Source organism: Chelonoidis abingdonii, chromosome 18 (assembly GCF_003597395.2).
Source record: "Chelonoidis abingdonii isolate Lonesome George chromosome 18, CheloAbing_2.0, whole genome shotgun sequence".
Classification (NCBI taxonomy): domain Eukaryota; kingdom Metazoa; phylum Chordata; order Testudines; family Testudinidae; genus Chelonoidis; species Chelonoidis abingdonii.
In genome coordinates, this window is record NC_133786.1 from 3,190,931 (window position 1) to 3,218,425 (window position 27,495).

Here is a 27,495-nt window from a genome sequence, read left to right on the forward strand (position 1 = left end):
TCCTAGAGCAGAGGCAATATGTTTGTCTCTGCTTGGGCACAGTCCCTGGCAGCCAGAGATCTGCTGTGACGTATGTCGCCAGGTTTTGTCCCACAGACGTCTCTGAATTTTGTAATCTGTGGATTCCTGGTGAGTGTTCAGAATTTGAAGGTTTTAGCTCCATTGTGCATGGGCAGCCTTCGTTCTGGCATTTCCTAACTCCTGGGCTCTTGACTTTGCAACTGTAATGTTCTTTTAACATATGTCTTGTGTGTAATAAGTGAAGAAAGCGTGACTGAGAGACAGGGGATGCTATTTGCCTCTGATGTGATGCCAGTGTGACTGATGCAGAGATGTCTGCCCGAGTCTGCAGAGAACCTAGGGTGATCGCTTGTAGAGGTGGGAATTGTCACCTCAGTCCCAGTGCAGGGTTAACTCAGTGCCCAGTGATGCAGATTTAATGGTCACCATGGTTAACGATTTCATTTCTTTTGTCGGAAAGGAGAGGAAGGGTCAGAGATCATCGCTAATTTGGGAGCTTATTTGTGAGGATTCAGTCATCAGCAGTGACACAGCAGGGCTGATACTGAATAATGTGGGTGGAGCTTGGGAGAGTTTTACCACTTTTTTTTTTTCCAGTTTGACCCCTATCCTCACTTAGGTTTCTCCCATAAAAAGGGGAAGGGATGGTGTCAGAACTGCTATGTTTAACTAAAAAATCATGAGAACAGCGGTTATGACAACGATAAAGCAGCACCGGCTCTTTATGAACCAGGAGTTAGAAAAGTAAAGCAGCTCAGAAGCTAGGAAGGCCCCCTAAGCCAAGAAATATATGGATGCTTCCAAAGTTTGATTGCTGGTTTTTTTATGAAATCTTGGTTCGGCACCAACCCCACAGTGCGTTTCATGGCTAAGTCACCAGTCCCAAGAACAGAACTTGCCACGCTTTGTAGTGTAGATTGACCTGTGGACAGCAATAGTCAAATATTTGGTGTTCTGGCTGGTTAAATCTGTGATGACCCAACGATACCTGCACAGGTGAGTCACACATTGGTCCACAGCAGCATCCTCACCTTGGGACTGTTGGAGGAACAGCTGTGACGTTATAGTGCCAATGTCTAGGCAGCTATTCCGCTTTTGTTTAGATTCAAGAGCCCATCTAGTCTCGGTGCCTACTCTCCCGTCCGTGTGACAGTCCTGCCACCCCCACAGCAACCCAGCATCATCGCTGTGAGGTGCCAGACTGTTACCGCGTCAGGTGGGGAACAGGCTCCAGGAGCCGATGAACTGCTGAGCCTGGATCATGACTCCGTCCCATGCACTGAGAGAGGAGAGCTCTTGTTCATCCAGCGGAACGGTTTGGTTGAAATGGCTCAGTCTCATGAGTGGTGTTGGTAGCTCTGGGGTCTCTGGATCCCATCCGTCACGGGTCTGAGTCCTTTGAAGTCCAGCAGAAACTGCTTTGTCCCCCAGCTCCTCTCTACTCCCCCTTTCCTTCTGCCCTCACCTAAGCTCAGGCCTCGCTTGACCTTTGTTAGAGGCGTAGCTCCTGCTCCATCCTGCACTCTGCCATGCTGCTCACCAGCCAGACCTGCCTGGGGCTCTGCAGTGATGGTGGCTTGGCCACTGGCACTACCTTCAGGGAGTCTGTGCCATTGCTGTGCCATAGTTGTCACTTTCTACCATCACCTCTGTGCGTCTGCCTAAGCCCCACCACTGCTGTGTCTCCTGCTAGCTTTCCTCTCCCAGGGAGCTCCTTTCGCTGGCTTCCCCACGTACCAGCTCTCCAGAGGCCAGCATGTGCAAAATGCTCCTGCCCCCCTTCTTTCGTGTGAAAATGGTGTGACTCCATCCTCTGTGTCACTACACACTCATGGTGAGATCCAGCCCCTCCTTGGTTTAAAGCCCAGGTGACCTACTGGATCTTCTCACTAACTCCCTGCTCTGACCTTCCCATGATGGGTGGGACATCCTTCGTCCCTACAGCTCCTGCCACTCTCTGGGACAGCCTTCCCGAATCTCTGCACCACTCCTGTTTCCAGAAGCCTTTTCTCCCTGGCCCACTTCTCTCTCCCGCTAGTGTCCTGTTTCACTGGAGCCTTGGTATTGCTGCACTCTGGGGCGTGTCTGGATGTTCTATTACATGCTGTGAGCCTCAGCTTCTCCATCTTTATGCTTTGTCCTGCCCTCTCCCAGCTACGCTGATCCCTGGAAAGTATTCGGTGTCCTCATCCGCCCCGTCCCAACGTCTCCTCTTTCCCAGCTCCCTTAGTCTCCCCGCCATTCTTTACCCTCTCCTCCGTGGGTCATGCTTGTTGCTCTCCTTTGCTCCTCTTGTGTTTCATTGCGGGCTTCCCAAGCCCTAATCCACAGAAGGATTGATCGTGAGGATTGATGCCCATTGGCCCAGGTTATGATGCAATCTGGAGATGTGCCTCTTGAAGCCAAAGCAACTCCCTTGCGCCACTCATTTGTCCCCTGACAGCTGCAGGACTTCCAAGTGCATTGTATTCTCTTCTGTCTCTTTTCAGATACTGACGTACATGGACGGGACAGTGAAAGTGCAGGAGACGTACCTGAAGAACCGGACTGGCTTTGTGTACCCCATGCCTTTCTTCAACATTTCCATTGCCATTAACAACACCCAGGAAATGGATTCTGGCGAATACATGTGCACTGTCAACATTCTGGATGAAGATACCATCAATGGGAAAAATATCGGACTCATCAACCTCACCGTTCTAGGTAAGTTCTGGGTCCTCGTGCTCTCCCTCCCAGCCCCGGATGTGCCCTTTTGGGGCCGTGAGGGCTGATGCAAGGCACCAGGGTGGGCCCTAATGGGATGTGCAGCTCCATGCTGGGCAGTTTGTGACAGCACCATTTGCAGTGGGCATCAGCTGGCCGCTGCGGGGGGGCGGGGGGAGAGAGTGAAAGATAAAAACTGTTCCTGTAACAGACTTGAGTTTAATTGTCCAGAAACTGAGGGTTGTAGTCCGGACCACAGAGACAGTCAGTTCCCACGGTGATGAGTGCAGTGTAAAAAGGAGAATTAGATAGGGTCTCTTGTCATGATCACATCCCATAGCCCAATGCACTGACATAAAACCTCATGACCGAAGGTAAAGAGCGAGTGCCTCAAGGTGATATGCTAGGTCCCGGGTCGATTACTGGTGATCCAGAAAGTAAGGCAGCAAAATTTGAAGATGACACAGTTATTTGGATTGTTCAGGACCATAAAGGATTGGGACACATCTCAGAGACCAAACCAAGCTTAGGGAAAGGGATCACATGAAATGCAATGAAATTTAAATTCGAGGGAGAAATGTAAGCTATTCGTACACTTTACAGGGTTCTCAATTACCTGCATCAACTCAGGAAAGGGACCTGAGCATCTCTGCAGATAGCTCAATGGAGCCTCTGCTCAATGCACAGCTGCAATCAAGGAAAGAGATGGAAAAGAATTTGGAAGATATTATAATGTCATTAAAGCAATCAGTAGAGCAGCTGGGTGCTTTGTGTGCAGGATATTGCAAAGCTGGAGGTGGTTCAGAGAATGGGACAGGACTGGACAGATACTTTAAAGAGAAACTGAATTTTGGGATTATTTTAGAAGGGAGATGAATAAGGGTGGGATACGGAAAGTCTATTGAATAATGAATAGTCTAGAGAAGGTACATTGAGAGCTTTTGTTCTCCTACACAAATAAAGGGATGATAACTAATGTAAAGGTGGCAAATTCAAAACTGATGAAAGCAAATACATTTTAACTCAGTGAATAATTAGCTGTTGGAACTTGCTGCCACAGTGTGGCATTGACACCAAGAATTGAACAAGAATCAAAGAGGGACTGGCCATTTATATGGACACCTAGAAGTTAATGCCAAGAAGTTTTTTTGGGAGGGCATTAAACCTCCTGCCTCAGGGCTTGGGCTGCTCTCTGATTGCTAGCGATCCGGATGAGGCCTAATGTAGGGGCAGATCACAGCACATCATCATGCTGTGAGGTTCTTGCATTATCCTCTGCCACTGTCAGACAGGATACTGGGCTTGATGGACCTTGGGTCTGATCCAGTCTGGCAATGCCTGTGTTCTGATGTTGTAACTGAGACTTTCCAAACAGCCTAGGGGATTTAGAAGCATGTCTCTCTCATTCTAGTTAACTGAGTGGCTTGTTGCATTGTGGCACTAGGGCCTGGCATAAATCTTGAACCGTAGCAATATTGAATGTGTGGGAAGTCTTGAAAGTTCAGAAATAAACATTTAAATGGAACCTCAGTACAACTCCATCTCCTGCTATTGTCTGTGGACAGCTCTCAGGATCTGGCTGCTGCTGCCCTTCAGCCTGGCACAGCAAGACACCTTTAACCTGACCAGATAAGAAGTTGGTTTCAGTGCAGTAAACCTACCGTTGGAACACGGGATACTGCAGATGCTGTGCTGTGTGGTTGCATTGGTGCTTAAGGGAAACAAACCATTTACTGGGCATTGCAGATCTATCTGGAGCCGGAGTGCTTTCCTGGGTTGTTCACAATAACAGCTGATGAGGGGTTTCTCTATAGCGTTGGCAGCAGAGCCAGGGCTAGGAAAATGAGGGTGCAGGTTTCAAGCTTACCTGACTGCTCTGGATTTCAAAGTATGGATTTGTTCGGTGCTGCCTGTGGCCAATAGATGGCGCTGTTTCTTTTTGCAAGTTACAGCTGGAAGTAGGCCCTATAATGATGTCCACATTCAAAAAGCACTAACCTGTCTTCTCCTCCTGCTCTATCCAGTTCCTCCATCCCCTCCAATGTGCCAGATCCATGGGAAACCCTACCTTGGGGGCAACGTCACCATGAGCTGCAAGTCATCCTTCAGCAAACCCAGCCCCAAGTACACCTGGCAGCGCACCGCCCCCAACACCCAGGTCTTCTTCGCACCCGCCCAAGGTAGGAATCCCCACCCTGAGTGCACCAGGATCGTGGCACGGACGGGCTGCAGGCAGGAAACCCTGATGCTCTCGCCAAGGGCCCTGAGCGGCTGGGACAATGTGGGAGAAGGGGGAGGAGGATCATTATCAGCAGGCACTGGCTTCCCTGTGGCGTTTGCCTGGCTTGTGGCCAGTTTGGAGCAGGTCCATGGACCAGGCATTCTGTGCTATCAAACAGTTGCACACATGTGCCAGGCACCGGGGGTAACATTGTAGCATTAAACTAACGGATGTATTCTATTGTGTGTGCACCTGGCTCCATTCCTACCCAGCTGGGCCAATCACCTGGGGGAATGTGCATCTGATGGCTCTGCAGTTTAACATCCCCACCGCTTGGGGAGAATGCTGTGTTCAGTCTGACTCCCCCCTGCCCCCAGCTCTGAAATGGCTGGACCTCGCTGGATTGAATTCTTAAGCTAAAAAATCCCCATTTGGGCAGAGCCTGAGTATGGAAAATGGCAGCCCAGGAGGTGACTGTTCTGAGCATACGGAGTCAGGGGATTTGCATGGGAACTTCACGCACTGCCACATCCAGAGCTGCAGAGGGGTGGAGAAAAGGTCAGGGAGTCCTAACTCAGTAGCAGATGGAATCTTTCAAACTTCCTTCTTTGATTTGATCCTCCCTTCTCTTTCTGCCTTGCTGGAAGTTGCATGTGTTCGTTACAGGGACCCTGGTTCAGAAGGGTAGTGACTGTATAAAAGAGGGGAAGAGTGGCATTGCGGAGGAGGGAGATCTGGGTTGAATTCTCAGCTCTGTCACCGACTCCCTGAGTGGCTGTGGGCAAGTCATTGAATGTCTCTGGCCTCAGCTTCCCACCCTTCCTTTCCCCTGCCTATGAAGCACTGGAATGGGTTACCTAAGGAGGTGGTGGAATCTCCTTCCTTAGGGTTTTTTAAGATCAGGCTTGACAAAGCCCTGGCTGGGATGATTTAGTTGGGGATTGATCCTGCTTTGAGCAGGGGGTTGGACTCGATGACATCCTGAGGTCTCTTCCAACCCTGATATTCTATGTAGATTGTAAGCTCTACAATGAATATGTACGTATCCCACACCTAGCATGATGGGTCTCTGATCTTAGCTGACACTGCAATGACAGAGATTCTCCCAACACCGAGTGGGACTTTCAGGGGGAAGAGATGTCAGATGAGTGAATTTAGCATTTGAACTAGTCAGATTTCTGCCAAGTACACAGCATAGCATAGCGGACATTACTCTTCCCCTGCCTGGGAATTTATGCAGGCTGGACCTCTTGGTTAGTGGAGTTCTATTAGTCATTGTCACTTCTCCTAATTCACATTGTCCCCCCTGCTCCTGATCATAGAATGTCAGGGTTGGAAGAGACCTCAGGAGGTCATCTAATCCAACCCCCTGCTCAAAGCAGGACCAATTCCCAACTAAATCGTCCCAGCCAGGGTTTTGTCAAGCCAGGCCTTAAAAACCTCTAACAAAGGAGATTCCACCAACTCCCTAGGGAACCCATTCCAGTGCTTCACCACCCTCCTAGTGAAAAAGTTTTTCCTAATATCAAGCCTAAACCTCCCCCACTGCAACTTGAGACCATCACTTCTTGTTCTGTCATCTCCTACCACTGAGAACAGCCTAGATCCATCCTCTTTGGAACCCTCTTTCAGGTAGTTGAAAGCAGCTATCAAATCCCCCCTCATTCCTCTCTTCTGCAAACTAAACAATCCCAGTTCCCTCAGCCTCTCCTCATAAGTCATGTGCTCCAGCCCCCTAATCATTTTTGTTGTCCTCCACTGGACTCTCTTCAAATTTTCCACATCCTTCTTGTAGTGTGGGGTCGTGTCAGACTGTAGAGTGAAGGGCCCTGGTTCTGTCTCCCTTGATGCTGGCAGGGAGGGTCTTGCCTTGGCAGCTGGCTCTGGTTACTGACTGGGGATGTTGCCTTTTCCAATTGTGCTCTGTACTGGAGCAGATGGGAAGCTGAGGAGAACCTTGGGTGCAGCCATTTGCTGGAAGGTTTGCTCTGTGTGAATGGTTGTTCACCGGGCTGGCACTTGCTGCTGCGGCCCGTTTCCAGCAGCAGACAGTAGCTGCCACCGGGCAGCTTCTTTCCAAAGCTCTGGTGAGGGTTATTAAACCCTCCACTGAGCCTGTGGTCCCCAGTGCGGTATTCCGAGGCTGCCCCGAGGCTCACACCGGTACGTGTCGCATCAAACGGGCTGTGTCAGCAACGTGGATGCCGCTTTGGGTTCTCCAGCAGTGACGGAAAGGCGACATGGGCCCTGCAAGAGCCGTCTCTTCTTATGCCAAGCTGGCAATAGGATTTGTGGAAAACAACCCCTGCATGGTTTAGAGAACCTCTCTCTTAAAAGAAACCCAGCGGTGTGAGGAACATATGCAGCTGGACACTTTCACTGTTTGCTATCAGGGCTACAAGTGCCTGCAGCTGTGGGTAAAGTGAGAGAAACATCCCTCCTTCACCAGGAAGGGACACAGGGCACTTCTTTCCACAAGCTCCGCCTCCACGAGCCTCCGTTCACATAAAAGCACCTACACCTGTGATACAGACAGTCTCTTTCTAACAACCTGAGCTCTGGGTCACAGAATACTGCAGTCATCAGAGAGGCAACAGCACGGGGGATTAACCTTCAAAAAGCACCTCTTTGCCAAAGCATTCCTTTCTGCACAGCGTGGTCCTCGCTGCTCTGTTAGGAGCAGGGCTCTCGAAGCAGGGGCAGAGGTGTTTAGGGTTTACTCATATTTAAAAGCTTTAAATATTGTGCAGTGCCATAGTAAACGGGGGTTGTTTTGGTCAGTGAGCCAGAGTGTTGGTCATGCAAGCGGCAAATGGGGAGTTTATTTTATTGTGCTGTTCAGTAATGTCGCTTTATGAAAATGGCTGAACTCCAATATAATACATTCACACAGACACCATTTCAGTGTGAAGCAGCGAAGGTTACCCTACACCTGTCACAGAACCACAAATGCAGAGCACTATAATGTTAAGCCACTTAACAGTCCATCCCCTCTCCTCCTTCACCCACACACATGCTCTACCACTGTGCCAGCTGCTGCACACCACATTGCAACCTCATAGACTTTCAGGTCAGAAGGAACCCTTATGATCATCTAGTCTGACCTCCTGCACAATGCAGGCCGCAGAATCTCACCCACTCATTCCTGTAACAAACCTCTAACCATAACTCTGCCCCCTTAGAGATGCCAGCCTTCCAGCTAGTGGCTTTAATCTATCTGCGCCTCTTGCACTCCATTGGCAGGTGGGATGAAATGTCATTGAACGGTGATTTAGACTGTCTGGATCTCTTCTTCTTCTTTGTGAATTTTGCAGACCTCACAAGAGGGACCCTGATGCTAACGAACCTCTCCAAGGAGATGTCAGGGACATACGTCTGTACGGCAGCAAACGTAGCTGGCAGCTCCAAGTGCAACATCACCCTGGAGGTGAATTCACGTGAGTATGCTCCCTGAGCAGCAGGCTCTGCACTTCTGGAGCCTCGGTCGGGGGGGACGTGGCCATTAGACCTGCCGCTAATGCTCGAAGTGACCTAGATCCTTGGGAAGGGAGAGTTAGCCCCAGGAGGGGAGGAGCCTGGGAACGGCTGAGGGATTCCAGCCCGCTCCGAAGGGATGCGCTGTACTTGTGACCTGGGAAATGTTGCTGCAGACCTGGAGTGCATGAACTATGTACAAGATTGAGGGATTATTAATAAGGCTAAGATTTTTTTCAGTTATTTTTAGTAAAAGTCACGAACAGGTCACGGGTAATTAATAAACAAAAATTCACGGAGACCGTGACGTGTCCTTTACTTTACTACAAATAACAGGAGGAAGAGAAGGGCTAGGTAGGGGAGAGGAATAGAGTCCCACAGGTGGGTGGGGGGAGTCTGACAGGTCAAGCCCCTCGTCATGGCGGGGGGAACAGCCTGGACTCCAGTAACTGCAGCAGGTAGCACAGCCACGGGGGGTACGCAGGCCCAGCTGCAGAACAGGGGTGCACAGCCCCCACTGCAGCCCCCGCCAAGCCATGGCCATGGGGGTGGGGGAGGGGCAGTGGCCCTCAGAAGCCGCACGCTGCAGCCCCAGGTGAAAGCCGCAGGGCTGGGGCGCATGGCCCCACTCACAGCCCAGCCAGGGAAACTGTGGGGCTGGAGCACACCATCCAGCTGCAGCCCCTGGTGGAAGCCACAGGGCTGGGGCTGCAGGGTCCTGGTTCCAGCCAGCCCCAGTTGCAGGGTGGGGGGCACACAGTCCCGCCGCCGCCTCCTCAGTAGCATAGCTAGGGGGGAAACAGGGCAGTGGCCGCTCTCCCACTGACCACAAGTGGCGCCTTGTCAATTTCTTGGCGTCTTTTCAATTTTTACTCACCCAGAGGGAACAGGGGGCACGATCAAAAAAAAAAAAAGTCACCACCCGCTGCGGCACTTTTACTCATCCTGCAGCGCTCCGGGTCTTCGGCGGCACTTTGGCGGTAGGACCTTCACTCGCTCCGCAGGTCTTCGGCGGTATTTCAACGGCGGGTCCTTCAGTGCCGCCGAAGACACCCGGAGCGAGTGAAGGGCCTGCCACCGGATAAGTAAAAGCGCCGCGGCGGGTGGCACCTTTTTTTTTTTTTTTTGATCGCTCCCCCTGTTCCCTCCACCTGGCTACGCCACTGCTCCTCCTGAAGCCCTAGAAGTCACGGAGGTCCAGTAAAGTCACGGAATCCATGACTGCCGTGACCTCCGTGACTAAATCGTAGCCTTAATGAACACTGTTACCACTAGCAGCACGCTGCACAGATGGCCGCAAAGGTGAATAGGATCCTGGAGGACATCAAGGAAGGGGATTTCTGTACGGTGGGGCAGCACCACTCCTGAATCAATGGGCTATCCCCACCACTTCTCCTTCCCCCATTCTAAGACAAGTGGGAGAAGCTCAGCTTTGCTGTGCAAAAGCCAGCCAGGCCAGCCCCCTCACGCTGACTTGAGTGTTGTATATCTCTGGCCCTGGCGTTCCTCTCTCTAGGCTCTCTCTCTCTCTCTCATTCTCTGTAGCGCTCAGTGCAGCCATGATCGCCGGGGCTGTGGTGGGGTCTCTCGTTGGAGTCGGCTTAATTATCTTGTTTGTTCTCCAAATGTTCGTCTATCGAAAGAAAAAGAAAGACACGCAGGAGGAACTGGCCAACGAGATCAAGTGAGAATCCCCACATTGCTTGGCAAAAGCCCATGTGAAACATTCCAGACACAGTCCCTCTGTGGCCCCTTGACAGCTGGTCACAGAGCTGCGTGCTCAGACCCACCTGCTGGAAGGGAAGATGAGTGTTAACTGCTGGAAAGGCATCAAATCACCATTCGCTTTGAGGCTGGGGATGCTGTTACAGGGTTGCCAACTCTCAGGAGCCCTGTGCTATTTGGTGTTTGTAATAAAGCCCCAGCTCCCAGAGTCATGCAGTTATTGTGAGACTCTCATCTTTCAGGTAAAAAAATGTTTCTAGCCCTCTGGAATGAGGAGAATAGGTGTCTGTTTTCAAGCTTAAGGTTAAAAAACAGAAGAATTTAGCCTCACAAAGATGATTAAGAGGTGACTTGATTAGTCTATGAGTACCTACAAAGGGAACGAATATTCAGTAATGGGCTCTTCTGTCTAGCAAAGAAGCTAGACAAATTTCAGATTGGAAATAAGGTGTCAATTTTTAACAGTGAGGGTAATTAACCATTGGAACAATTTTCCAAGGGTTGTGGTGGAGTCTCCATCACTGACCATTTTAAATCAAGATGGGATGTTTCTCTATAAACTCTGCTCTAGGAAATATTTTGGGGCAGGTCTCTGGCCTGTGCTATCCAGGAGGTCAGACAAGATGGTCACAAAGGTCCCTTCTGGCCTTGGAATCTATGAATACTGCTAGTAGCTCTGCTCATAGTTAAGGTTAACTGACACTTTCCATTATAAGACCCTGTTTTCAGTTGCATGTAACTATGGGAAACTTTAACCATGTAGGCTGAAATTTTCTAGGACAGGTGTTTGCCTCGGGCTAAATTGTGTTCCAACCAAAATAATGCAGCCATTTCTGAGAATGAGATTAGGGAAAAATACATTGTTTTGGCCATTTAAAAAAAACATTCTTACAACCTTTCAGTTAAAAAGCTCCAGTGCCTCCATGCTTTAGCGCAGGGGTTTGAAATTTGGCCTGGGGTTCACTCTGATGTCAAGGATGTGCCTTTTGCCATTCCTATGAAAATTTACCCAAATTTGGCCAACTGACGAGCCTTTGAAAAACCTCAGTTTGCACGTGCTTAGTAAAGTTCTTAGTTTACCAGATAACGTCACCGAAGTTTCCATCTGCACTGAGCATGCTCCATCCCCTCACAGTTCTCACGTGTGAGCACATTTCACATGCACTGTCCCATGTGCATAGAGCAACTGAGCATGCTCCATCCTGGGGCTGCAGGGGCTGAGCAAGGTTTTCTTTGCAATTGCCCCTTCCTGCTCCCAGGGCCTGCAGCAATTTGGGCACAGGAGCTGAGAGCAAACAGCCTGTCTCCCCTGTGCAATCAGTCCCATCCTCCCTCACTGGCACCCAAGCAGCAAGAAGGAAAGGGAGGAACCGGCTTGACTGGAATGCTGGGAGGGGTTGAGGGCAGGATATGGGGAGAGGAAAGTTGGAGGAGCCATGAGGAAAAGAGGGGCAAGAGCCCAGAGTGGGGCAGAAGCAGAGGGATTCAGGAGACAATGCAGGGCAACAGAGAGGGAGGAGGACAGACAAGGTGAGGGTAGCTGGGTCTGTAACCACTAGGGAACACTCCCCCCCCCCCCCCCCCAGCGCTTGGAATTGAACCTGAGAGTCCTGAGTCTCTATATTCCTCTGCTGCCCGAAAATAGCTGGGAAACCTGCTGGCAAAGTCTTTTTCATCACTCTCTGGTGCTTGCTCTACATAGAGGATAACAGCCAACTACTGCTACCGGTTGCTCTGTGAGCTGGGGTAATAGAGGTCTGTGCCATGGAATTAACTTTTAGGTTGCACGGGCAGCCTTCAGTCGAAAATTTCCCAACTTTGAGTGCTTTGACTTTACAATCTTAATGTCCCTTTGATGACTTTTATTGTAATTTGTTATCAGAACCAAATATTCAGAGTCCAAACACCCAGCAGTCCAGTCTGCAGGCAGCCTCTGCTCAGGATCACTGGACCCAACGCTTGCCAGTCATTTGTCATCTGCTTGTGGGTCCCGTGTTGGTGGAATGGCCCAATTGGAGCGTTTTCTGGGAGGCATTTTGGTACTTTAAGTCTCAGGTCTAATTTCTAGTAATGCTCGTCTCCTTCCATGGTTAGGAGTGAGGCCAGCAGGGAATGTGAATACACAGAGACCCTGTCTGCTGTCGCTGGCTCCTGGCACTGACTCCATCTCTGCTTTTCTTTTCAGGGAAGATGCTGTTGCTCCAAAGACACCTTCTTGGGGTAAAAGTTCCGGTTCTGACATTGTCTCCAAAAATGGTACCTTGTCGTCCGTGCACACCGCCCGGGACCCCAAACTGTACCCATCCAAGCCCGCTTCAGACACAGCCTCCATCACCACCGCCGCCGGCAGCACAGTGGGCTACAGACCTCCCTATAACCACCCGAGGAGCAGAACCCTGACACCCACTCCCAGTTTGTCCAGCCAGAGCCTGCCCCTCTACTTCCCGCCAGGAATGAACGGCAGCCATTACCCAAGCACTGTGCCAAGCAACAGAAACACTCTGCATAGGACAAATGGTGCACAGCCGCAGGCTCCCCGGCAGGAGCCCACTGTCCCTCAAGGGCTAACCACCTCTACCCTTACCAGAATGGGTGCGGTGCCAGTCATGGTGCCTGCCCAGAGCCAAGCAGGGTCCCTGGTGTAAGCATCCAGCAGCTTGGGTGCCCTCTGTATGCTGGAGAGGCTGGGGAAATGGCCATTAATCCCAAGCAAAACAGACTGGAAACATAGCGACCAAGCCACCTCCAAGCTCCTGTGCATCAGGGCTGAGCATGTGAGGAGGAGCCGTGCACACAGCATCACGCACAGACTGTGGGAGCTTCCCACAGACAGGCTTCCTCAGATACACACTCTGCCAACTCCCAGTGTTATCCTTCCAAATGCCTTCCGGCCCTGGCCCACTCCCCCTGAGGGCTAGGAGCCAGCCCGGGTCCCCTCAGTGTGGGGAGGCCACTGGCCAGCAGACTGTTTACTGAAGAAATGTCGCTGCTCTTGGTGTTGCTAGTTCCCTGCTGTGGACTTCAGCCCCCGCTGCTTCTTGTAGGACAGGAGTTTTCAACCTTTTTTCAGCTGTGGACCCCTAACAAATTTTGGTTGGAGGTGCGGGCCCCTTTAGTAATTCAACCTGTGTTCTGCGGATATAGGTGTTTGGACTATTTGTTCAGTAGCGGGGGTGCTGAGAGCCACTGAACCAAACTCTAACGCCTGTGTATGATGGAAACCACGTCAAGCCGACTGTGCAGCAGCACCCCTTGCCCCCATAGTTCCAGCACCTATGTCCGCAGACTCCTCCCATAGACGTCTTAGACTACAAACTGGCTGAACAGAATTCAACTGTAAATGTTGCCGTGCTTGGCACGGCATTGGCCACCACGTGAGAGAGGGCCCTGGGCTTGTGTGGTGACGGCAGCACTTCCGGGGTTTGACCTGTGGGTGGGGGTATTCACATAGGTTTGTTTGATCAGAAAAACGAAATGTCTTTTCTGGGATCCAGAGCTTGGTTTCATAGTCACCTTTCATTATAGTTTGTGGGCCCCCAGGGTTGAAAACCGCTGTTGTAGGAAAAGCCCTGCTGAGATGAGATGGTCTGAACCCATCCCAGGAATTTCAGCGGCAGGTAGAGCTTGAACCTGTAAACATGCTCTGCCCTTCCCTCGGGCTGGCACAGGGCAGGGCTGCAGCTGTGCTGACCCCAGCACAGGCTTGGTTATTTCCAGCCTGAGGGAGCCAACACCACAGGGCTTGAAAGATCCACTTGCTAGTTGCAGGGAGACCGGACTGCTCGGCCAGTGATGTCTGTGGGATTCAAGCTTCTGCTTCCACCTTGTCGCTGGGAGGGGACCTCCCGCATGTGACCTCACATGGTGCCACCTTGGTGGTACTTGGAGGGAGTTTACCCACGGCTGGCGAATGCCAGCAACAAGATGGCGGTCAGCCTGTGCCTTGCTTGGAGCAGCAGTCCAGGGGCTGAAGCAACTTGCTGGGGAGAGGTGACATAGTGGAGAGTCCCCTTGGGCTATGGGGTCGGCAGGGGGGGAAGAGTGCCCCTTCCCTGTCACCAGCCGGTGGAGACACAGGGCCTTGGCTGGGAGGGCTGTGTGGACTCGGGGGCTTCGCCCTCGGGTCTTGCTGTGAAGACCTGCCCTCATTCTGGGTCTGCCCCTGGCTTGTAGCTGCAGTCCTGTGGCTAGTAGGTGTCATGCTCTGCTTGCCCAGACTGACACTCATAGAATCTGTTCTGCCTAGGCCAAGGCACCCCAACCCACCCCATCATCTGCTCTTTGAGTGCTCCAGCTGCCAGAGCTGCCTGTTCCAAGTGTTGGGAGGCAGGCCAGAGTCTCCCCTGGGGTCTTTTGTCCTCTGCTGGGACTCTCCGTGGAGCTGCACTTTTGTAAAGATTTCCCCAGGCTCCTGAACCCGAGGCCCTGCCCTGCTGCGGGGAACAGCGCCTCCGCGGCTTCCCTCCAGGCGATAGTTGTGAGCATGTGCTACTAACCCGCGTGTCACACTCTAGAATAACCTTATAGTCTAATATCCTAACAACTGATTTCTAAGGACGCCTTCAGCATTTGAATTCATACTGTGCAATTATTACTTTGGTTTATTTAATGGACTTCTTAAATCTTGTGTATTCACTTTATTTTTTTGATAACACATAATTTATTCCTGTAGATACTAACCACCCTTCCAGCCTGGGCTGTACCACTCTGATCCATCTCATGCTGTCTGTTTCTAGATGTCCATCAGACCCTTCTGTTGGGTGCGATGGGGAGGGACTGAAAGATTATTTTTCTGTACAATTTCAAAATGTAATATTTTTCATAAGTGATCATTAAAAGTGTTTCTGTTTTTGTATTTAAAATAGGGCTGTGCTAGCTGTGATTCCGGGAGGAGGTTCAAGCGGTAAACTGGGAGGGCTCAAGATCTTTGCCACCTCCTCTCACTAGCTCTTTTTGTAGGTAAACAGAGCTATATGCAAACGTTGTGCTAGTAGCTGCCACAGAGCAGCATAGACCATGTTAGCAACACCGCTCCCCCAGCCAGGTCAGGCACCTAATGCAAATGAACTGCCGTCAACCCTACTTCATCCACAAACCAGCATTGTCTGAATGAAAGAGAGAAAAGTTCAGAGATGAGGGGCTGGCAGGAAAGGAGGAATAGCTGGAACCAAATTATGGAGCCACAGAACCTGGAGAGTTTAAGCCAGGGGTGGCCAACCTGAGCCTGAGAAGGACCCAGAATTTACCGATGTGCATTGCAAAAGAGTCACAGTAATACGTCAGCAGCTCCCAGTGCTGCCTCCTCCCTCCCCGCACCTGATCAGCTGTTTTGTGGCATGCAGAAGGCTTTGCGGGGAGAGGGGGTGGAGTTGGGGCAGGGCCTGTGGCAGAGCCAGGGGCTGAGCAGTGAGCACCCCCCACCCGAGCACATTGGAAAGTTTGGCACCTGTAGCTCCAGCCCCAGAGTTGGTGCCTATACAAGGAGCCACATGTTAACTTCTGAAGAGCCACATGTGGCTCCAGAGCCACAGGTTGGCCGCACCTCTAAGCACTAGAAGGAAGATGAACTGTTCAGTGTAATATAAGGGGGATAGAACAAGGGTTACATAGGAAAAGGCTCCAATCAGCCACTCAGAGGGAAGGAAAAGCTAATGGTCTGCTTGGACCAAACTGAATTGCTCTTAGGCCAAGCCAGGCCTCTGATCCACTATTCTCCTTGAAACTGGCCTAATGGGCTGCAAATTGCTGTACAGAGTCTGAGGGGAAATCTTATCTTAGAAGATTAGGGTTGGAAGAGACCTCAGGAGGTCATCTAGTCCCACCCCCTGCTCAAAGCAGGACCAACACCAACTAAATCATCCCAGCCAGGGCTTTGTTGAGGCAGGGCTTTGTCGAGGCAGGCCTTTAAAACCTCTAAGGATGGAGATTCCACCACCTCCCTAGGTAACCCCTTCCAGTGCTTCACCACCCTCCTAGTGAAATAGTGTTTCCTAATATCCAACCTAAACCTCCCCCACTACAACTTGAGACCATTGCTTCTTGTTCTGTCATCTGCCACCAGTGAGAACTGGTTCCTATATATCCAGATGCCCATATGTCATCAGTGTCTGAGCACCTCACAGCCCCACATGGATTGATTCGATCAACACTGATACATAGGGCTGCATTATTCACGTGGAAAACTAAGGCGCAGGGAGCAGAAGTGAATGGATAATGATCATACAGGGAGTCCGTGGCAGGTCTGGGAATTAAACTCCGCTCCTGTGTGCCTAAGTCCAGTGTCTTAGTTAACAGGCCACTCCCCGGAACGCTGCGTGGGTGACACGCCCAGAACTTCAGAGCTACGTGTGCAAGTGTCACTCCCCAAAGAGGAGGAGGTCCCTTGTTTGCAGGGTTATCGATACAACTCTAGATGAGGGAGAAACTAGAGCTGAGCCAATAATTGATGTGTCGGTTTGGAGCCCAGCCCGAGAAAATTCCTGAAGAAATGTGGTTTGTGTCAAACCAAAACCTTTGTTTTTCTCACCCAAATAAAAAGAAACAAAGAGAACAACATTTCATTCAAGCTGAAATGAGATGGGCTTGGGGTTAGTTTTTGGGTGGTTTTCCCCCCTTTTTTTGTTGTTTAAATATAGCAGCTAAATTTCCAGATGAAACATTTTGAAATGAAAAGTCAAAACCTTTTGATTTTGAAATGGTGAAAACTAGTTGGTTGGTTTGTTTAAAAAGGCAAATCTCCTTTTTTTTGACCGAAACTATTCTCTGAATTCAGGCAGAAATTGTGAACCATTTCAGTGCCCTGAAAAATGCAGCTTTTGGCAAATCTGCTATTCATCAAGAAGCATTTGCCCAACTCTAGTAGCTGCACTTGCCAGTCTTGGATGGTCCAATGACTTCTTGTCCACATTGACCTGTTTGACCCTGTGATCTCTCGTTAACCATCATTCGTTCTCCATTCCTGGAGCATTTCAGTTACACACTGATCCGCTCTCTCTGCTCCCCACTTGTTTTTTTTCTCTAACCAAACCGATGGGGATAAATTGGCCAGGAATAAATGGAGGCTGGAAATTAGAGACAGGTTTCTAACCATCAGAGGATGGAGATTCTAGAACAGCCTCTCAATAGCAGTGGGGGACAAACCACCTACCAAGTTTGAAGCTGGAGTTTGATAAGTTCATGAATGTGATGATATGGCAGGGTAGCCTGGAATAGCAGCAGTTGGACTCGATGACCCAACTCTATGTTCTTCTCCCACTCATTCCACCCCTGCTCTTTGTTCTGCCCTGCTGCCTCATCTCTCAGCTTATTGACTCTTGGAGGGAGAGACAGGACCTCACCTGTTTCTTAAGCATCGGGACCTTTAAACTTCCCCATGCCACATCTGCGTCAGGGGCGGCTCCAGGCACCAGTGCAGCAAGCGCGTGCCTGGGGCAACAAGCTGCGGGGGGTGGCGCGCCAGTCGCTGTGAGAGCAGCAGTCAGGCAGCCTTCGGCGGCAAGCCTGCGGGAGGTCCGCCGGTCCCACGGCTTTGGCGGTAACTCAGCGGCAGTTGTCGAAAGCGCGGGACCATCAGATCACTTGCAGAAACGCCGCCAAATCCGCGTGACCAGCAGGCCACCTGACTGTCGTGCTTGGGGCAGCAGAAAAACATACAGCTGCCCCGGTCTGCTTTTGCCACCCATGCAAAACTGCAGAGCTGTGAATTCCCTTTTTGTTTCTAATACTAGCTCTTCAATTGGCTGAGTAAAGCAAAGTCTTGCTCTTGGCTGGGTGGCATTTCTTTCAAACGCCGCGTCTGATCAATTCCAAGCGATGGTCGAGGCAGCAGTGGCAGAACCGCATGGACTGTGATGAATTCTCCAGGTTTTGGCCAAAAAAAGTCACTTTTTGACATTGTCTGCAGAAAAGCCCCTCTTGGTCAGCCCAGCCCTACTAGACACAGACACAGCCAGCTCCTTGTGCTACCACCTGGCAATCCTCGCTAGTTCTGCCCATAGGCTCATGTCCGAGGAGTGACCCCGAATGGTCACTGAGCAATGTCCCCATGGCATGGACAGGGGGACAATTCAGGGCTGGTTTTCCAGATGAAGTCAATGGGAGCTGTGGGTATGTAACGTCCCTGACAATCAGGCCTTGGGTAATTGTCCCAAAGCCACACAGGCAACAGCGTTTGAACTCAAGTCTCCTGCCTTCTGCCTGAGCCATAAGGCCTCACCCTCCTGGGGGCAGGTGGGGGGAGTACTGGGAACACAGGACATGCTGCCTGTTTTCTTGTTCGGGAGCTCCTTGCCAGGCGTGTGGCTGTCTCTGATGGACACGTGGCACTGTCTCTTTCCGAGGCCTCACCTGGCTGGAGTTGACTCGGCTTTTTCTCTTTGGGACTTGTAACAACCACTGACAGCTACCCGGAAAGCACTGCCTTCACTGTAATCGGTCATTGTGCTCGGGCTTTTCAGTCTCCCTGTGGCACCTACCCAGCTCCTCTAAATGCACTCTCAGCCCATCAGTATAGCAGTCACCCATGGTACCAGCCCTCCCACACATGCCGCCTATGGAAATACTTCCCCAGAAGCAAAGCAGCACCTGTGCACACCAGCTTCACTCATACTGGCCTGCCAGAGTTGCAGACGCTCTGGCCGCTGTCCAAGGACAGCCTGTGTGGGATAAGTAGGGAGCTGCTATGATCACCACAGCGGAGCTAGGTTCCCCATGCTGCTGGTGGAAGTGGAACCCATGTCACAGTGGTCCCCAGAGAAAGCTGTGCATCTTACTCATCTAAGTGCCACCTCTCTGGCTTTTGTCACTCATCACCTTCCAATCACATGCCTCCCTGGCCCGCTTCCCTCCAGACCTTAATGTTTATGGAGCACTTATTGCCACGCTCTCAGTGCTTTTCCTGGACACTGGGCTTGAAGCTGCCTCCACCTCTCCTACCCACACCTGCTGAAAACACTGATGCAAATTCCCATTCAGCATCTTTGGTTCAGCTTTTGGGCTCAGGCAAAACTTCAGCTCCCAGGAGAATTCCTGCTCTCGAACGGATTATAAAGGTAACTTTTCTGTGCAGGAGAAAGCATGGCCACAGGGCCAACACAGAGCTTGGGTCAGACTCAGTGTCTGACCATGGGCAAGCCACTGCATGTCTCTATGGCTCTGCTCCCATCTTTGTTTTAAAAGGGAGGATACCTACAGCACAGGGGTATTTAACCAACGAAGCCAGGCCTGACTGGGAAGTGCTTTGAGAGCCTGAGATGGAAGCACTAGGAATGCAAAGTGGTCCTGATGGCTGCAGAGAGCTAGTATTCCCAGAGAGCCAAATTCAAGCTCTTGTCCCATGGATGCTGAGGACACCATCTGCCTGGCTCTATGACACACAATCTTGCTTGCCTGCATCACTGCTTTGTGCCTCACTCCTGAAGCCAACCAGCCGGCTCTGTCTCCCTCTTTGCACCAGGTGCTGGGAGACCCACAACTATCCCCTGCCGAGTTCTGAAGCTTCCATGAACTGGGGGGTATCTAACGACTCCAGCCCATTGCTTTGGTTTCCAAAGCTGGTGCCAAGCAATAGAGTCCAGAGTAACTGGGATTCATCACCAAGCCCCTCGCACTGATAAACTCCCTTTGCCTGCAGCATAGGAAGTGTTTCTCCGCATGCTGGCTCGTGTGGTCATGGCGTACACTCAGAGAGTCAGAAACAAAACAGTGCAACCTTCAAGGAAGAACATCTATGTAACACGCCTGTATTGTTTAGAACCCAGAACCCTAACACGCAAGCCAAATACAGAGAGAGACAAAGCAGGCTGCACCCTAAGGCAGAGAGGCACAAGTCACCCCATTCTGTTTGTTTGTTGATGGCCCGTTGAGGTCCCAGACCACACAGCTTTCCTCAGAGCCCCCTAGCCTGCAAGCAGAATCAAGAGACCCCTTACATGTTTAAAGTAACAGCTTTTAATCTGAACGCAGTTTTCAATGCACGTCTCTTCACCTTTCCACACTGGATCTGACACAAGGACCCTGCACGCTCCCATTTCCCAGCAGGGCTCGTGGGCACTTCCTTCCATTACGAACAGATGGCCTTTGGCCTGAGCTGCTTTCCGAATGGGACCACTTGTGTTGTGGCTGGCCTCACAGGAGTCTGTCCCCATGGCAGGACATGGTCCCTCACACTGCTCATGGCCCTGACTGGTGGCTCAGCACCTGTGAAATGCTATCACACTTACCCCGCACACATGCTGTTCTCAGCGCGCTGTAACTGGTCTGGCCAGGCCAGGCCCGGAAGCCCCCAAGGATCCCACTCAGGATCATTCAGTTGCTTGCTGCTGGGTCAGCCCGTTGGAGGTCAGGCAGTGTCCCCCCACTCCCGCTCCTCCTCACGCAGATGAGCAGGAACGGGCTCCGTCTGGAAAGCTGCACGCTACCACCCAGCCAAGCATTGTTATTTAGTAAATCTGTTCCCAGCCCTCTGTTTTCCGGCTTATCTGGGCAGTGCTGTTTGCGCTGGTGGGGTTTGGGTGGAAGCAACAAGCGCTGTTTTTGGAGCGCTGTTAATTTTTAACCACCCCAGTGCAGTTCTTTCCTGGGTGTAGGAACCAGCTTTCCCTTTTCAGAACGACCCCAATCTTCCACTGGCCATTCTCCCTCAAGCCCTCAACTCTGTGCAGGAAGGAGGAGTCCCATCCTTCAAGCCAGGTCCTTCCTCTGGGACTCCTGCCTCCCCATTCCCTCCACGCGCGCACTGCCTCTACCCCTGAAATCCCGTCTGTGCCAAGGGGTCCCTGGGCAGTGCCATGGGGCAGGCAGTGGGCTGAAGGCATTGCTGAGTGGGGTCCACACGAGCATGGTCAGTGGGCACAGCATGTGATTAGCAGTGGCTGCCTCTTGCGTGAGTCAGAGCTTCACACCACTTGTTTGCATTAGCTGAGGGATAAGATAAAGAGCAGCCGCGCTTGCTGCACAGTTTCAGCTCTAAGCAGAAAGGCGACATGGCCAGGACCAGGCTCCCCAGCCCTCCGCTCTGCTGCTTGGCTTTGACCTTCTCCGCACTCTTTGGTGAGTAATCAGTGGCCAATGGCTTGTGACCATTGACTTTTCATGGGTGTGGGAGCCCAGGCAGGGACTCTTCTGGCAGGGATCTCAGTCGGGGCTATTTGTGGGGCTGGGTTTCAGCTGTTTGTTCCCACTTGCCCAGACCAGGCAGTATAGTAGGGCTGCTGAGCCTGGCTGGTGTCTCTGGAAGCCTCGGCACTGGGGCAGAATGCGGAAATCCTTGGTGCAGTCCTGCAGCTTCTTCCTCCTGTCTTAACGGGAAGGCTTGCACAGCTGGCAACTCTAGTGCTTTCCTGGGACACCAGCCTTGTGCTCCAGTTACGCTGACTATAGCAACCCACAGCTAACTCTGTATGTCCCAGTACACTCCAGCCAGAGCAGGGTCTTCTTCACGTTCGGTCGCATGCTGGGAAGCGCTCTGTAGCTCGCTCTGCAGCCTCGTTTGAGGAACTTGTCACGTGCGGTTACAGATTCTGCATCTTCCACCCTTTTTGTGAGAAGGCTGAAAATCTGGGAATCCAACCACCTAGATCAGTCAGGTCTCAGCTGGCCTGAGCCAGGACCTTCCCAGCCCTCACATCCCTGGAGTCTTTCTACAATCCCCATGTTGGAGGTCCCTGAAGTTGTCTGCCTTCCAGCTGCCAAACCCTTGTGGACCAGCCATGCCCAAGTCACCCCAACTGCAGAGCAAGCAGGGTGGCACAGACTTGGGAAAACAGGAAGGGTCCTATCAGGCCTGTGGCTGTGGGGTGAGAGCAGGAACGCACTAGTGGGACGGAGGTTGGATTGAGCCAGGAAAGCAGGCGTGCATGCGGTTGTGCCTGGGTGTGGAGGGTCATTTGGTGAGGGGTGGGGCCATGTATGTGTGCAGGTGCAGGGGAGGGTGGGACAGCAGCAATAAGTGTGTGGGGGGAGGTGATTTGGGGGAAAGGGGGGCTGTTTGCAACACACTTCCGTTGCACCTTGTCTTCAATTGGATTGTAAGCTTTTGGGGCAGGGACTGAGCAGGAGCTGTGTGCGAAGTGCGGGGAGGGGAATCAGGCTCAGATTGGCAAGTTTAATACAACCATAATCATGGCAAACTGAGCTTCTGCCTAACAGGAGCAGGGTGGGAAGGGTAGGGAGAGAAACAGAGGGAACCAAAGTCAGGGATTAGAAAAGACACTGTAGTTAGCTATGTAAGGAAAGAGACGATGGGGGAAGGAAGCAGCTGGCTCATGTACCCCAATACATGCAGCATCTGTGATGTTCTGTACCTCGTGGTAACACCCTACACCCCCATGTTCATCCTTATAAAATGATGGTGTGGTATCCAATGCAAAATTTGTCATGTCGGGTGTCTTCGAAAGGCTCATGATGCGCTGAGCATTGTTGTTCTAGTGATGTTATAGTAATTGTTGTTATGGTAATCTTATAGGTTATAATTTCATGTATACAGTTATGAGGCTGAAAATGTGTCCTCGTGGCTTAAAATAAGCCCAGGCAAAACTCTCCAAGAGCAGAGAGGCTGTTCACACCTCATCAGGGCATGTATGAGACAAGCCCAGCCCAGCCTCACAGGAACAAATGACACTGGCCTAGGCAGCAACAAAAAGATCTGTTGGACTCTTGAGTGAGTTGCCCCCCTTCCTTTGGCCAGTTTGAGACTGCGATGAGGTAATGTTCACTTGACTCTGAAGGGAGAGGGGGGCAAAGCCAAGAGGGAAGAAAGAACACAATAAAAGGGAGAGACGTTTGCCATACTGGCTCTCTCTTCCACCTACATCTACAGACATCACCACCCAGCGTCTGAAGCGCTGATCAAAGGGGAAAGCCTGGCTGAAGGGCAACCAGCCAGCCTGTGGTGAGAAGCATCGAAGTTTGTAAGGGCACCGGAAGTGTTAAAATCTAAGCACAACATTTTTGGTGAAATGAAATAAGAACAAAATACATTCTATGCTGATCTTAATTGATTATAAGTCAACCTTTGTAGTTAATAAATCTGTTTTTTTATTCTACCTGAAGCAGGGCGTTTGGTTTGACGTGTGTCAGAGACTCCTCTTGGGATAACAAGCCTGGTACCTATCAATTCCTTTGTTAAATTGATGAATTCCTGTAAGTTTGCAGCGTCCAGCAGGCATAACTGGACACTGCAAGATGGAAGTTCCTAGGGTTGTGTCTGGGATCGGAGATATTGGCTAGTGTCATTTGCTTGCAAGTAGCTGGGTGCAGCTTACATGCCAGGGGCTGTGTGAACAGCCAGGGAGTGGGGGTTCTCACAACAGAACAGAGTAAGGCTGCCTCCCAGAGTCAAGGATTGGAGTGACCTAGCAGATCCCTAGTCCAGATGACACCAGAGGGGAACGTCACAGCATCCCAGAGCTTAAAGTTATTGATGAATTGGTCCAAGCATGTTCCCTCATCACTCCCCTTCCACCCTGCCGGACACCCACATTCCATCCCCCTTTGACTTTCAGTCCGTGCGTCACCGTCACTCCATGGTGCTGGACCTGGCTCACAGGTGCTGCAGATGTGCCTCGCCTTCCTTTCCTTTTTGTAGAAATACTGGTGAATGTGGCGGTGAAGCTCTTGATACATGTTTGCAATCGACGTGTATTTGCTACATGACACAGACCTAGCGTGGGATGTATGGGAACCTCAGTATGCCAAAAATCAACAATGTGATGAGTAGAAAAGTCCAAAATCTAGTTAATATAAAACAGGATCAAAACAGCAGCACTGGGATTGCAACCCCAGACCAGACTCGCAGCCTATCTAGCCCACTTGCTGTGTCCAGCAGTGGCCAGAACCAGCGGCCTCAGAGAATGGAACAAGATTCTTGTCATGCATCTGAGCGCCTCCTCCATGTCAGCTGTCTCCTTCTTGGGTATGGGGTGACCAGAACTATGCGCGGTGGGCAGGGGTACTGCTCAGAATGGCAGCATGGTCTCTGTATTGTTTTATAGCACTCTGCGTGCTTTTCTGACCACTACAGCGCAGTGAATGGAGGTTCTCATTGTGCTCACCACAGTGAGTCACAGGTGTTAAGGGCAGACAACGGCACCATTAGATCATTTAGCCTGGCCTCCTGCATGGCACAGGCCATTAACTGTCTCCCATTACCCCTGCAAGGAGACCAATAACTGGTGTTTGTCTAAAGCATCTTCCAGAAGGCGCCAGTCGGGATGAGAAGACAGCAAGAAACGAGGCATCCTCCCCTTCCCTGGGGAGTTTGTAGCAATGGTTAATCACCCACACTGTCAAAAGTTCGGATCTTAATTTGAATTTGTCAGGCTTCAGCGTCTAGCCACTGTCTCTTGTTCTGCCTTTCTCTGTGCATCAAAGAGCCATTTAGTACCTGTTGCTTTCTCCCCAGGAAGGTGCCTTATTCACTGTCATTGTTACACTCCCAGTCCAGGGATGGTTTTAAAACTGAGGTTTAATTAAACTTAATATAAAAACCAAACTCCAAAACCATGCAGCTTGCACAAGCCCCATGCCAGCTCAGTCTCCCCTGGGACACCACAACCTGTCTGGGACCAGCCCTCACTTCCAGACTGCTCTTTCTCTCTTCAGCTGGGCTCCAGACCTTAGAGAGACAGGGCGCAGGTCAATTAAAACCATTATTCCCCTATGAGTGCTACATTTCCCCCCTCATAAATATTATGTCGGCTTGACAAGTCAGCTAACACAACAGGTTGACACGTACAGATCTAGTGCTATAATATTTGATTTCCTCCTCAGTCTGTGGCCAATAAAACTCATCTCTTGTGAGACTTATTAGCCGTTCTGCTCCTGAGTGTCCCATCTCTCCAGGCAGTTCTCGCTATACCTGGCTTTAGAATTTGTCAGGTAATACCAGTTGATTTTGTAACTTGTAACTTTTCTGATCAAGTATCCAAATGCAACCAATATCACTCACGCCTCAAAGCAGAGACCTTATACCACATCCCCCTGTGTTCTCTTGTTCTCCCTGGACTTACCATGGAGAATTTTAGCAATCACTGGATCTTCTTTCTGAGCCACCAAAATGTCTTCTCATGGAATAGACTGGAGAGTGGATTTAATGCCCATGGAGAAATCTCCAACTGCCAAAGAATTGGCAGTAATAGCTGCTAACCAAGCTACCTTGTACATCCGAGGGCTGCAGAACAGCCTTAATGATATTACTTGTTTCTTCTGTGCAGCCCATCGTATCGTTTTCCTGGGGGTGTTCTGGGTAGAGCATTTGTCTCTGCGTTAGATTTCCCTGAATGATATTTGATTTTGAAGTTAGTCAGCTAATTCTGCAACCCACTGGTGTGCTCTGGCGTTCAACCTGGCAGAAGTGAGGACATAGGTTAATGGGTTGTTACTGCTGTTAACTATGAAGGATTGTTAATGAGACTACATGCTGGTGCTTCAGATGAATTGCAGCAGTGGTATTTTGACTGTCTCCTCAATAACAATGTAACCAGGGATCAGTTCTCCAGTTTTTGTGGACTGACCAGCACAGTGATAGTCAAGATGTCATCATCTTTGCTTAATTGGAACTGGACTTGTAAGGGATTTCAGTTCCATTGCAAGCTCTAAGATCAAGCCCATCTTTTATTTCTAGTAACTTTTCAAGCTTCCTAAAATGTGTCACTGAGAGATTTATCTTCCATCCACTACACAAGAACAGCCATACTGGGTCAGACCAATGGTCCATCTAGCCCAGTTCCCTGTCTTACGACAGTAGCCAGTGCCAGGTGCTTCAGAGGGAATGAACAGAACTGGGCAATTATCAAGTGATCCATGCCAGGTTGTTCACTCCCAGCTTCTGGCAGTCAGAAGCTAGGGACACCCACTGCACAGGATTGCATTCCTGACCATCTTGGCTAATGACCACTGATGGACCTATCCTCCATGAACTTAGCTAATTCTTTTTTGAACCCACTTTTGGCCTTTACAAGATCCCCTGGTAACAATCCACAGGTTGACTGTGTGTTGGGTGAAAAAGTACTTCCTTTCATTTGTTGTAAACCTACTGCCTATTAATTTTTAACAGGTTACCCCTGGTTCTTGTGTTATGCGATGAGGTGAACAACATTTCCCTATTTACTTTCTCCACGCCAGTCACAATTTTATAGACCTCTACCATATTCCCCCTTTGTCGCCTTTTTCCAAATTGAACAGTCTCAGTCTTCTTAATCTTTCCTCAGATGTAAGTTGTTCCATACCCTTAATCAATTTTGTTGCCCTCCTTTCTTCACCTTTTCCAGTGTTAATATATCTTTATGAGATGGGACGACCAGAACTGCAACCAGTATTCAAGGTGTGGGCATACCAAGAATTTACATAGGAGCATTAAGATATTTACTGTCGTCTTATCTGTCCCTTTACCTGTGGTTCCTAGCATTCTGTTAGTTTTTTTGACTGCCACTTTACACTGAGCCAATATTTTCAGAGAATTATCCACAATGACTCCAAAATATTTAAGTAATAACAGCTAATTTAGACCCCATCATTTTTATATATATAGTTGTGAATATGTCTTCCAATGTGCATTACTTGCATTTATCAATATTGAATTTCATCTGCCATTTTGTTGCTCAGTCACCCAGTTTTGTAAGATCCTTTTTTAACTCCTCATCATCATCTTTGAAGGTAACTATCCTGAATAATTTTGTATCATCTGTAAACTTTTCCACCTCACTGTTTACCCCTTTTTCTAGATCATTTATTATTTACGTTGAACAGCACTAGTCAAATTTACCTCTCTTAACTGTGAAAACATTTATTCCTACCACTTGTTTCCTAACCAATTACTATTTAACCAATTACTGGTCCATGAGAGGACCTTCCCTCTTATCCTTTGGCAGCTTATTTGCTTAAGAGCATTTGGTGTAGGACCTTGTCAAAGGCTTTCTGAAAATCCAAGTACACTATATCCACTTGATCACCCTTGTCCACATTTGTTGATCCCCTCAAAGAATTCTAATAGATTGCTGAGGCATGATTTCCCTTTACAAAAGCTATATTGACTTTTCCCCAACATATCGTGTTCATCTATGTATCTAATGATTGTTTTTACTATAATTACAACCAATTTGCCTGGTCCTGAAGTTAGGCTTACTGGCCAGTAATTGTCAGGATCACCTCTGGAGACTTTTTTAAAAATTGACATCACATTTAGCTACCTTCCAGTCTTCTGGTACAGCAGTTGATTTAACAACTACATTATATATCACAGTTAGTAGTTCTACAATTTCATGTTTGAGTTTCTTCAGAACTCTTGGGTGAATACCATCTGGTGACTTATTATTGTTAAATTAATCTATTTGTTCCAAAAATTCCTCTATAGA

General features: G+C 50.0%; 2 protein-coding genes across 4 annotated transcripts in view; both read left to right on the top strand.

Annotated features, from left to right (window-relative positions):
- The window catches only part of ESAM (endothelial cell adhesion molecule), an 83,400-nt gene extending 68,394 nt beyond the window's left edge, over positions 1 to 15,006 (top strand). For all 3 annotated transcript variants that reach the window (XM_032769992.2, XM_075073437.1, XM_075073438.1), the window contains exons 3-7: positions 2,511 to 2,724; positions 4,749 to 4,904; positions 8,260 to 8,382; positions 9,965 to 10,103; positions 12,330 to 15,006. In XM_032769992.2, coding sequence (XP_032625883.1) covers positions 2,511 to 2,724; positions 4,749 to 4,904; positions 8,260 to 8,382; positions 9,965 to 10,103; positions 12,330 to 12,789 — 1,092 coding nt within the window. In that variant the 3' untranslated portion in view covers positions 12,790 to 15,006. The remainder of the gene's footprint in view (positions 1 to 2,510; positions 2,725 to 4,748; positions 4,905 to 8,259; positions 8,383 to 9,964; positions 10,104 to 12,329) is intronic.
- A 2,755-nt stretch (positions 15,007 to 17,761) lies between these two features.
- VSIG2 (V-set and immunoglobulin domain containing 2) overlaps positions 17,762 to 27,495 on the top strand; it is a 28,229-nt gene continuing 18,495 nt past the window's right edge. The window contains exon 1 of the mRNA XM_032770023.2: positions 17,762 to 21,193. Coding sequence (XP_032625914.2) covers positions 21,127 to 21,193 — 67 coding nt within the window. The 5' untranslated portion in view covers positions 17,762 to 21,126. The remainder of the gene's footprint in view (positions 21,194 to 27,495) is intronic.